The sequence below is a fragment of the Fopius arisanus genome, unplaced genomic scaffold, assembly GCF_000806365.1.
Source record: "Fopius arisanus strain USDA-PBARC FA_bdor unplaced genomic scaffold, ASM80636v1 scaffold00040, whole genome shotgun sequence".
Lineage (NCBI taxonomy): Eukaryota > Metazoa > Arthropoda > Insecta > Hymenoptera > Braconidae > Fopius > Fopius arisanus.
Genome location: NW_011887779.1, coordinates 12,313 through 24,845, shown reverse-complemented (window position 1 = coordinate 24,845; position 12,533 = coordinate 12,313). Strand labels below are relative to the sequence as shown.

At 34.7% G+C, this 12,533-nt stretch overlaps 1 protein-coding gene and 2 long non-coding RNA genes across 4 annotated transcripts in view; 2 read left to right on the top strand and 1 right to left on the bottom strand.

Moving 5' to 3' along the window:
- The window catches only part of fus (fusilli), a 30,246-nt gene extending 20,012 nt beyond the window's left edge, over positions 1–10,234 (bottom strand). For both annotated transcript variants that reach the window (XM_011304907.1, XM_011304906.1), the window contains exons 1-2: positions 9,501–10,234; positions 1,438–1,632 (exon numbers count right to left, since the gene is read on the bottom strand). In XM_011304907.1, coding sequence (XP_011303209.1) covers positions 1,438–1,632; positions 9,501–9,644 — 339 coding nt within the window. In that variant the 5' untranslated portion in view covers positions 9,645–10,234. The remainder of the gene's footprint in view (positions 1–1,437; positions 1,633–9,500) is intronic.
- Positions 1,656–2,583, top strand: LOC105266598 (uncharacterized). The gene is made up of 3 exons (XR_892179.1): positions 1,656–1,817; positions 1,981–2,114; positions 2,315–2,583. It is a non-coding gene; the product is annotated as an uncharacterized lncRNA (long non-coding RNA).
- A 280-nt stretch (positions 10,235–10,514) lies between the features above and the next one.
- LOC105266597 (uncharacterized) lies at positions 10,515–12,148 on the top strand. Its single transcript, XR_892178.1, has 4 exons — positions 10,515–10,628; positions 10,701–11,019; positions 11,149–11,469; positions 11,543–12,148. It is a non-coding gene; the product is annotated as an uncharacterized lncRNA (long non-coding RNA).
- The last annotated feature ends 385 nt before the right edge of the window (positions 12,149–12,533 follow it).

Sequence of the window (12,533 nt, the reverse complement as noted above, 5' to 3'; positions counted from 1 at the left end):
AAACCGAGTGGTCGCGACCTGCATGCATCCATAAAATTAGCATAAATGTGACATTCATGTTTAGAATGTCTAGAAATCCCCCGAAAAATGTTATTCCCCCTTTTTTCCCGGTGCATACAAATAAAAGTCCCCCAAGTCTCAATTTCCCAACAAAGGATGTCACAACGCAAATTATGGCGACTCAACGTTTGAGAGGATTTCGAGAGTATTTTTTATTTCTCTCTTATTTCAGCGACATCTCCATCAAACTTTGCTGGACTGTGATGCAATGATGGGAGGTCGGGTAAATCCTGGTATTACCGAGTGGCTATGGCAAATAGTACTAAAAAGAAAAATAAAACGAGAGGCTTCCTAGACACTCGAATTCATCCGGAATCTTTACTTATGCCGTACCCTAATAATTACGTAACATTGTCTTAAGGAGTTATTACCGATATCTTCTCATTTTTCATGTTTTTCATAAATTTCTGGAAAACCATTGATACAATTGACGTGAAATAATATCCCATTTTTACATTTTTTTTATTATTCAATGACTCACAAATTTTCATAGTCGTACGTCTATTTTTTATAATTTTTGTTAAGGTTTTGGGAATTTTTGCAAAAGTTGATAACGGTAATAATAAAAAATGAGAAGATATCGGCAATAAATCCTCGCGATATTATTAAATAAAATAAACAATGTAAAATATTATTAAATAAAATAATGAATTGTCCAGTCAACTTGGAGATTTTTTTAACTCAAATTGTCACAAAAATTTGACTATCTCTCTTAGTTTTATTTTATAATACCATTTCTGGGAATTATTTAGACTCAAGAAGAATATCTTTCAATCTAAAGAGGTAGCGCATTCTCCAGAAAATCTCTGTATCTCTCCAAGTTTCGCTACAAGAACATAAAAACTCGCCATCGTCTCAAATTCGCGATAATCTCCAGAAAAAAAAAATATTGTTAAGTGCAAATGACTCGTCAAATTTCGTCAAACTCCGCCCTCAGTTGTGGAAATATCTCCAGATCTAAAAAACATTCATGGAGGGAATTCCTTCGCAGAAATTCTCTTGTCCTCCTCCACACAGAGAAAAACTTCTTTCCACCTTAATTATTAATAATATAATAATAACAATGATAATATACATTAAATATTCAATTTAAATTGACTTGAATATATATTTTCTATATATTAAATATATACCATATATTACACTATATCTTATAGATTTAATATAAAAATTGAAAACTACAGAAAATATTTTTTTTTAACCGAAACATGCACTCCGTTTTTTGCATGTTAAATTTCATTTATTTTTAGTTGTTTTTAATAATTTATGTAAAAACAATTCCACAATTTTTATTTCACCGCATACTATAAAATATTAAAAATAGGTCAAGACCTAGTTAATTAAAGCCCAGGTAAATGAAAAATATCTCCAGTTTACCTGTTGAATAGCGGTTTGTAGGGGAATCCCCTGTTCCTTGAGGACTTGCTCATCTAAGCTAGGCGCATGTGCCAAAGCTGTTTCACTGACGACACCACTGCCCTCAGCTGTTGTCGAATTATTCTCGTCTTCCGTCTGTTTCGCATTTGGAGCCATTGACCACGGTTGAACGATGTACTGTTGCTGACCCATAACCTGAATAAAAAATAAAACCCAGATAATTACTGATACATGTCGTGTCGTAAATAATAAGTATTTCCTCACAGGACACTTACGAGGGAAAGACAGGATAAATAAAATTGATGAAAAAAGCATTTGATGATTGATTGACTACAGTTATATCGACTGTCACCGGAAAGACGTGGAATTATGCATCCCAGGTATTTCTTCGGGTATCACGAGAGTCTCTTTTACGAAATTCGCATATTCATAGTTGTCGAGTTCATTTGAAAAGCGTATGATTACCGCAGCCTTTCAAATGAGGGTATTCTGAATTTAATTCGTTCTTCAAGCGCATGTCATGACGTCTTTATTTTATTTCAGTTTAAACGAGCACGACAAATAACCATTGGAGATAGTTTTATTTAAAAACCGTATTTGTATTTTAGTTAGAGAATTTTACCTCTGCATTTTCATTCTGAAGGATTCACTTGAACTTCAATTGAACAGTGGAAAATGTAAGTTGAACTGAATTGTCATTAAAAATTCATGAATATCGATTTGAAAAATGAACGTGAAAATTTCCTGGGGATTGGAAAATTTCACAGTCATTTCCCAACGCGTCATTAGTTGTCACCCAATTTTTGCTTAGCCTGCGAGCACTATTCAATTTTATTATAGGTGCATTCGATTTACTATTTGAGTTTTCTTTTTATAGGAAGAGCTGCAGGTCAGCACCTATGGCCTGATCAGTCAGTGCTGAATGCGTTGACGAAACATTTCCACTGATGAAATGCTAATCTATCAATCGAAGTGAGAATTATCATCAATATTTTATCAAGCCGTAGAAATCCCACGAGACAGAACGTTTTCTTTCATTAACAGCAACAATATTGATTAAAAAATATATTTTATGGACAAATTTAACAGTAATAAATTAAACAGTAATCTTCAGAAGAGGATATTAAAGACAGTTTCGGGGAGAAATACTTGGGAAAATAATCTGTCGTTTGTAAGAATAATTAAAGAATATTCTCCAATCAAAAAAAATTTTGTCATTATTTTTACGGATTTTGGCCTCTGAATATAAATAAATCCTCATTATGCGAATGATATATTGAAGCATTTGCAACGCAAATACATCAAAGAGATTCAGTGGCGAAGTGGTAAAGTGAGATAAGCAGAATTTGATAGTCAAATATCGAGTGATTTTTAGGTGTATGTATTCATTTGAGGAGAAATTATGAAAAGATGTAATTTATCGATAATTCAATCACCAACAAAAAAGTTCTCTTATGTTTTCCCCTCAAATCGCTGGTTTTAGAGATGAAGCGATAATTAATAAAAATATTCAGTTCGACTTTTTCACTTTACCACTTCCCTCCTGAATTATTCAACAAAATCCACACAGAACTGACGCATGTTCTAGAATTCCTAGAATGATAAAAAAAAAATGAGAATTGCATAAAGAAAACGGTCAAAGAATTCCAGTTGCATAAAAATCCACAGAAATCGAAGTAAATGAATATTTACTGTCAAATTTTCGAAAAAATGGAAGAAATCCTGCAAAAATTTCATAAATTCAATAAACATTCAGGGAATTCCTGAAAAAGCAAGAATAATTGTCATTAATTGACTAATGCATTTCGGCAGAATAAATAATATTAATCTCAATAAAAATATTCGATTTATTCACTTTGCTATTGAATAATTCAACGAAATCTACAGATGTGACGTGTGTTCTAGAATTCGTGGAATGGTAAAAAAATAAAAAATAAACAGAGGGAAAGGAGAATTGCAGAGGAAACTGGCAAAGAGGTACGTAACGATAACGATAACGCACGAGCAATACACGCGACATATCTTTTTAGTCATGGTAGCATAAGAAACGTAATAGTTGAGTATGTGCAGTATACGATGAGGTTAACAGATCAAGGTAGTTGATATTACACCTTTTCTTCGATAGTTGGTGGAAAAATAAAAGTGGGTTGACAAGACTCGAGACAAACTTTTCAAGCTACCAATGTTTTATAGCCAATGGACATTGGCACCGACAATCCAATCCGTTTGTTTTTTATATCATCGGTTGTGTGTGGCAAAATGAAATCGTGACGGTTGTGTTTTTTGATGAGACGTTACGACTTAATCAGGGGATGGATCGATGATTTGTCGAGGAGCTTGATGACGAGAGACGCCTCGTGATTGATGCTTTTGGTCATTTGTAGATTGGAATTTGCCGTGATTATTTTGATTTATGAATATACTCCAGACACCGGTTGACATTTAAAGAACATAAATATTTTTTAAATCGATGCATTTGTTAGGTTCAACGATTCAATGCCAGTCGAAATACTTGACTGTTTTCAGTATGATTTATCTATGATTAAATAATTCATGATGTAGCTCTCGAAATTTATAACAATATATAAATCAAGTGAAATTGAACTTTTATTTTCTGGAAGGAATATAATAACGAGAGGAAATTACAAAAAATTAAATGGGAATGGGTTCATGGGCAACACTTCGACTCAAAATTTTATTTTTATTTAGCGTTAACTCGGAGGCGGTTATTTTAATCTAATAATCCCGGGCATACCACATTATCAAGTGATTCGTTACATTTTTTTAATTACTAGATAATATTTTTAAAAATAGACACCAAACGTATTGGAGTTGACATTCAATGATTACAAAAATTAATCTTAATTTCACTGAGTATTTATGGTATTATTTATGATAACATTTTTCTCATCTTGAATTATGGGAAGTGCGAGGATAAATGTTTAGATATTTCGTTTTTCAGTTTAAAAATCCGTGAAATAATGGGCCCTTTACGGGTGGATGTCACCAAAGTCCCTACGATTTTTTGTTTCATAAATTAGTTGAGTTTGCCAGCAATAATTGCAGATAAAGAAATATTTCAATCGTGTTTATTCAAGATATTACCATCTCCAATGAACCACTTGTTTTATTTTTTTTTAATCAAGGAAAATTAAAGTTCTAAAGAAGTTTTAACAAATAAAATCAGTTGATTGAACTGCCATTATCGGTAAGACAGCGTGATTCCCCAGAAAATTTCTAAAAAAATGCAGCAATGTCTGGGTTGAGACCGAAACTAGGAAAGCAAATAGACGGTATCAGAGATAATCCCCAAGAGAAATCTCAGTCGAAGGATTATGTCCTAAAATCATAACGATTATCTCTTAATCCAGAGCGCAATTTCCCCTCCAGATTAATTCAATTCAAAAATATTGATTCTCCACGAAAATTGTTAAAAATAATTTCCTCGATTATTTTCCTTCTGCAATTGTGTAATACCAAACACAATTATTTTTCACAATGGTGTACTCATGATGGCAATCATACAAACGAAAAGAATTCTTTAAAAAAAAATATATGAAAACCAGAGCATCAGTATCACTCAGAGATAATCACTCCGTATCTCCATGTGATAACCGGCGCCGTCAGATTTTAATTACCCCTCCACGAATTTGATTACAATAATTCATGAAAAAATTTGTATCAAGTCCTCATCAGATTTTTAATTAAAAAAAAGTATGAGTTATCGTCCCACTGCTTGTTCCTACCCCAGACTTTACCGTAATCCAGGAAAGTGTCAGAATAAACCGGAAATGTAACTGGCGCTAATTGCACGTCAGGGATCGATAAAGAAGATAACAGGGTAGTGGAAAAAAAAAGATTGTGTTTAAGGTGGAGTCTGTGGGATGAACGTGCAATGGTCGACGACTTCTAACAGTGGATACGGTTTTATAAATTTATCGTACCACTCGATATAATCGAATACAATGTCTTCAACGATTTTTCATCAACCTGAAATTTATTGAATTAATTGAAAGACTATAGATCTATAATAATACCAAAATTTATATTCTTTAAATTTAATTCATGCTGTCGTATTGATGATGATCATTATTATTATAAAATAAAATAATATCTTATTAATTCAGAAAATGGTTCTGTATTAAGAATGAATATTTCTTGAGGACAAAGAAAACCTTCAGCTGCACTTCCGATATCCCTGAAACAGGTGAGAATGCCTGTGATTCAATCGATCATGTACAATCGATGGGTTATCAATCACAGCTGCCAGTGATAATGATGTGAGCACGTAATCGATTCGTGTTTAAATCACAAGTGAAATAAATTTGACTGGAGTGAAAGGTCTGGACGGTACGTGAAAAATTCTTTTCATCGGGAATGGAATGATGAAAAACTAAAGACTTTCTTGTCGGAATGGCGATGGACGACGTCCCGAGGGCGCGACGCTCCGCCTCCACCGCGACCAGATAATTTCAGACACAATGGCAGCTGTCCAACATGTACACAACCATCAAAGCCTAAGGTTTAACCGTTACTCCAGGGTATTGATCAAATTTCCCCATCAAGTCGACTTATCCATGAAAATATTGACGAGTTATTACCGATATTTTCTCATTTTTTTTATGTTTATTCCGAAATTTCGGGGAAACCGTCGATTAGATTCGCGTGAAAAAATTACGTTTATAGATTTTATCATTATTCAATGATTCAGAAATTTTTGTAGTCGTCCATCTGTTTTTCGGAATTTTTGGTAGAGTTTTGATTTTGGCATAAATTTACTGAGAATTCTCCTAGAATTTTTCCACAGTAATTAAATTTCGCGAGACAATCAATAATAATGAAACTTAAGAACAGGATATTTTTTCATATTAATTTGATCAATCGTTTTGCGGAAATTTGTAAAAAAAAAATTGAAGAAAGAGAAGATATTAATAACAACTTCTTAAACTAGTCGAAATATATCAGACATATTTATCATACCGGCATTTGCTCAGATATCTCCAGAAAGACTCAGAAAAATCATCTAAAGATTGTGGGAAAACATTTGAGTTGACTCTTTCCCCAAAACGATTTTCCCAAAGATAATTCTGTCACCCAGGGTCAGTTATCGGTGGATATCACGTGAATGGAGAGAAATAGAGCAATTGTCGTGGTTATCTTTTTTGTAGAGCGATGTTAGCCCTACAAAAAAGGATTCTACGAAAATTTCTGTATCTCTTCTCATTTAGAAGATAGAAATTTTTTTGTGTCGGCGAAATGTGATTCAACTTCAAAATACTTGATGCAGGAAAAAATGTAAATAAAAAGGAGTATCAATTGACAGATTTTGGTTCCAAAAGATCTGTCGGTCAAATGTCCATGACATCTTGGAGATACTAAACTACTGAACTTTCTGAATAAATGATAACGGTTCCCTGCATTCCAGTGGATTCGACCTCATCGGGACTCTTATGATCAAGTGGTCTGTAACAGTGATTTTTAGTCACACAGGTTTCAAAATGGAAACCGATCCTAGGGACTTTGGCGACATGGACCCATTATTTTACCGATTTTTAGCCTAAAAACTGTCTAACCATTTGTCCACGCACTTTTCAGCATTTGGGATGAGAAAAATCTTCTGTTAAATAACAACATAAACACAATGTGAACTATAAGATTAATTTTTATAATTATGGAATATAAACTCCAACAGAATCGATCTCCAGAGTAATCTCTATTTTTTTTGATTATTTTTATTCTGCTCCCAGAGAAATATTTTTGTTACAAAAATTCTACGCAAAAATAGTGAATTAATTCATGAATGGGAAATATTTATATTTTTTTATGATACGATTACACCAGCAGAGAAGATCCTGATTTTTAGTTAATCATTGATGAGCATGATTTGAGGAATGAATGGAGTCGACCTGAGATCATTACGTAATATTGAATTATGAATTGGAGTAAAGTGAAAACTGCAGGTGCTTCACACGAAGGAATGGAGTAAAAATGGGGTTCGTCTCTCTGGAAACGTCGACTAACGGTTCTTCTTCGGGTATGAACTTTTGACCGTTGACTCGGCCAGAAATTCAAGCCGAGTCCCTCGCAAAAAAATTAAAATTCAACCGGATTTGCATTCGCCAGGCACCCGTCCCAAGTACACAGGTAATTTTCCAGAAATGTGGAAGGTTGAAAAAATAAACAAGATGTTAGCACTTTTAGAAAGTTCTGTGGGTCCGCCTCGAAATAAACGGGACGCACAAGCAATTCTCCAGAAAAACGAGTTCTTAAGTTTTTTTTTTATCTTTTTGGAATTGTTCCCCATAATGGCATTAACTGCCATAAAAGAAGGAGCTAGTGCTTTCATGAACAACAATTTAAACTGAAAATTGTTTCATACTCCTTCAAAAACGAGATATTCGAACATCAACACTCGGAGGGAATTTACGGGATAAAATTGTTACATAATAAATTGACGGAATTGACAAGGAATTTCCGTCTTCACGTGAATGTACAGAGAATGTTAATAAAACAATCATCGTAAATTTTTTAGTGTAACGTTCAATGAAAAACGGGCATTCCCGTTAAAAATTCCTGCGTGGTGGCGTAAAATGGTTCATGACTTTAATAGTTAAATTTTGACTAGAAAGACTCTCCTCAAATAGTCTCCTGTCATTACAGTAATAAAATATTGGAGAAGAGGTAGATAAAGACGTTCTTCTACTCCGCAATATGAAAAACAGCTCTTTTGACATGAAATCGACTGGTGAGAGAAGGATTTAGAACTCAATTTCAAATTTCCAACACCCCAAGATTGACGAAACGAAATTAGACTAATCTTCTGTAATTTCCAAAGTATTTTTTACGTCTCAATATATTGATGATTTCAGAAGATTTCTCCATGCAATCCTCGCAATACAACGTTGAAAATAAAATAGAATAAAATTTTGAATAGAAAGACTTCTCTCAATCTTGATTTTCTCCTGTCATTGCAGCAATAAAATTGCTGGAGACACGGTACCTAGAAGAAAATACTCTTTTGTTGCTTTTCGCCTTGTCATTACCAGAACGATGGGAGAAAACATGAGGAAACATCTCTGTGGACATTCGTTTCTCAAACAACAAAAACAATGTGGAGATTCGGATTATCCAGACAGGATAAAGGATGAAATAATAATTCCAAGTGAATTCACAACAAAGGTAACTAGCACAGTAGAAACATTTGTTAGAGCTCAACACAAAATTCAAATTTCCTTCTCTCCTTTTGTTTCGATAAGAGGCAGACGAAAAATTTTTCAGAGATCTGATTTTGTAACCGTTTTAAACATCCCCCATTTTTCATTCCCAAGAAATTTTATCTGTGAAGCCAATGGAGAAGTAATGGCTCCAAAAATTTGGGGACATGGAAAGTTCGAACACTCGAAATCATCTAAAAATACGACATTCGTCAAATAAATCATAAGCCAATCACTCAGAAAGGTACTTAAACATGCCGGTGATTATATCACCGTTTCGTGACAGTGCGGATTAATATGTGGCCCGAAAGCAGTGTTATTATTCCTCACATTACGAACAAGGTCAACACTGGATAATTCTTGGGATTACGTTTCTCAATGCTGGACGACTCATACACACGCGAATGAGAAGCAAATCTCAACGATTCAGAGCGTATCGACTTTGGATATTCTCAGAGCTTCCTGGAAAGTCCATTGGACTCGGAAAACCGCACAATATCCCCCGGAAATACGTCGATGAATATTTCTTTGCGTAAAAGTTTCATGTTTTACTGACAACGATGAGTGACGCAGAAGTTACTCATTCACTGTTAATGAACCCCAGCACTTCAATGAATAAATGTTTATCACTTTTGACGAAACCGTTTGGTCGGACTCTTTCAATAACTCATAGAGAATTTTCATCTATTCATTGTGGTGATAATGATTCATTTCTTTTTATTGCAAATCACGGAATTTAACGAGAAAGTTTTTTTTGTTTTTAAAATTGAGACAAAAAAATTGAAATGTGCAGATTATGAGGTTCAAAAAATTATTTTAAATTACCAGTGAATGAAATTTATCACTCACCTTATTCTGTAGTGCATCAATGAGGACATAGACCATCAAAATAATTTCTTCCTCATCACTTCCAAGTGCATTGCCCTGAAGCCCAGCAGTGGCGACATAAAGGGCGACAAGATGCGTCGGGCCCTTTTCCCCGATCACCTGCATCTTCCCTTGGTTTCCTCAAAAAAAAAAAAAAAAAAAACCTCGAAACCGATCTCCAGATCGGCACCAGGCACCGCTCCCCAAGCCCCGGTCAACCCCACGTTATCACCCACTCACTGAACAACCAACAAATCATGAACCGAGAGTTAACAATCATTCAATAAAGAAAAAAAAAAAACAAACAAAACGATCACAAAAAAAATCCGTGTATCTCTTGCCGTCGGTGGCACTGGCAATCGTATCCGTTACTCCGATATTTCCTCAACCCGTCACTCTCATTTCACATCCAAAATCCTACCGATATTTCTAATAATTAATCGAGGTTATGAGCACACCTTAACCGAAAATCCAAGCACCCACCACTTGTTGCCGTCGAATGATGCACCATTTATCTCATTCCCAGGTTAATTCCATAAATCACAGACGATTGAAAGTTTTTTTTTTTTTCTTTTGTAACAAGTAACACGTGAATATCCATAAACATCCGATAACACTTTGATATCGTTGTTTTATTAGTAAATAAATGGTATATTAATAATTGTAAGCCGAGCTGCCGAGTGATCGCCGCGCACTGCCGTTGGCTCACCTGGCGACTGCCGCGTCGTTTGCCATTCGTCCGATTCCGTTTCTCTGTCACTCCATTTTCCTTTGACGTAGCTACCTGGTGGGTTTTCGTGTATGTATGGGTATACCAACACCTAGAATGTGTATCTGTCACGAGAGGAGAGGGGGAATTTTTATTCCGAGCTCGTGAATCCACGCCACACATCAAACTCGCCGGTCACCATATGAGGTGTTTATTTATTTATTTATCCAATCATCTATTTATTTATTTATTCAAATGGCCACAAACTTGCAATTATCCAGATGAATTTTGTCATTGACAGGTTGTGCTGCTGGTGGAATTTCATTTGAATTTTTTTCGGTGAATTGGGATGGTGGAAATTGTGGTGCCTTCGGACGAGAGGTGAAAATACAGGCGGTCAGGTAAAGAAACCGAAGGGAAAGGCGGGCCAATGATTTTTTTTCTTTCTTATTTTTTTTTATGTTTTCTGTTAGTTGTTGGTGTGTTGGTTTTTGTGTGCGCACAGACCAGGTGCGCAGAGCCTCCGGTTGCCGTCCGGTTATTCTCAGAGGTTTACCCCACCCTTGGTATTTACCTGGGGCACCATGAGATCACTCTCTCTCGCACTCGTTGGGAATTCTGTCTGCCCGGTCTACCCTCTGGAAGGAATTCTCGAGAATTTATCAGTGAGAGCACCTACAGCATTGGGCTAATGGTTTCCGGGGGTCGGGGGGTGGCAATCAGGTGATTGGACCTTCAGGGGAGGGAATTTTTCAAATTTCATATCACCAAATGAAAAAACCACAATAACAGGTATTCTGGAAATTGGAAAATATTTATTTCGTCGCCCTTTAATTTTCATTTCATTTGTTTTTTTGGAAAATTATTCATCTGTGATGGAAAATCCAGAGTAATCATTTGTTGTTGTTTTATTTTTTATAGTCTGATGGGAACTGAAGAAACTCTTGATTTTTTGATGAATTATTGATGACGACTTGCACCTAATAACGGAAAATATTTACTCAATCATTTTGGTAATCATTGTTTTATAAATGGAGTCAGGGGGACATAAAACAATTGTGCAATGAGGGGTCGAGATTTTTCTTGTTGCATGTACAATTGTTTCTGCCTGACTGATTTTAAGAGATAATTCCCAAAGACATTCTTCATTCTAAAAAAAATCGTCATAAATCTCTGAATCTCTTAAAAAACATCAAGAGATTTTATTAGTTAAAAAAATTCTGGACGTTTCTTTAGATGAAGGCAAGTTCAATTGATTAATTTCATCCCAATTTTTATAATAAATCCACCAAATTTTCTATCGAAATATTTTCAGATATTCTCGATGAAACAAGATGATTGCTTCTGTCAACAACTAGAGTGTATTCACCTCTGGCTGTTGTCGATTTATCGATAGAGACCAGAGGAATCGCAAATTTCTATCTCTGAGGCCTGAGGCAACCCTAGAATGGATGATTATTTGCTCACGAGACCTCTTTCCCTCTGGTTCCCGTGATATCGAGATAGATAAACCGAGAGCAAATCGACGGCGATTGTAGTTTATGTTAAAAACACTGAAAATATATTTTTCATCTGTTTTCTTGGATTTCTCCACGAGATTCGATCATACCTGTAGAATAATATTTTACGCGCCAAAGGTTATCGTGCTGATATTTATTATTGTTGCACACCTTGAGTGCGAGGTGTACATCTTCTAGTATTTATTTTCAGATGTATGTGCCGTCAATGAGTGATGTGAATATGTTATTTAGATAAATTAACACCTCCAGTTCGTCACGAGTGCAGGATTTTCATTCAAATCCAACGCTAATTATCGGTTGACTAATTTTTATCCTTTCCTCACTTTCTTAGTGTACATATGCGGCATTCCATGTCAACTCGTGAAATTTCAACCATTTATCATTTTTTATTTATTTGCAAATTCGCCCATCCATTCCCCACGTAAATATAACACACTCTATTTTTTCATTTTGATTTTTAATCATTCGTTTTGGTTCTAGAAAATTTTAATTAAACTTTTCTTTTTCAGGCGTCACTTACGGATTTCAGTGATGAGTTACACGAAAAATTGTGAAGAAAAAAAAATTCAGTTTTTTATAAAAAATTGGAAAAAATGATGTTTTTTGATTAATCATTATTTTTAGACACTTTTAGAGCAAAAAAAAAATGATATTCGTCGCAAAAACGTGAGTATTGACAAAAAAAACCCACTTTTATTTTTTATAAAATTTTTAATGTTTAAAATACCATTTTTTTGCTGATTTTGGCGCCAATAGTGTCATTGGTCCTCAAAAGAGGATTTTTAA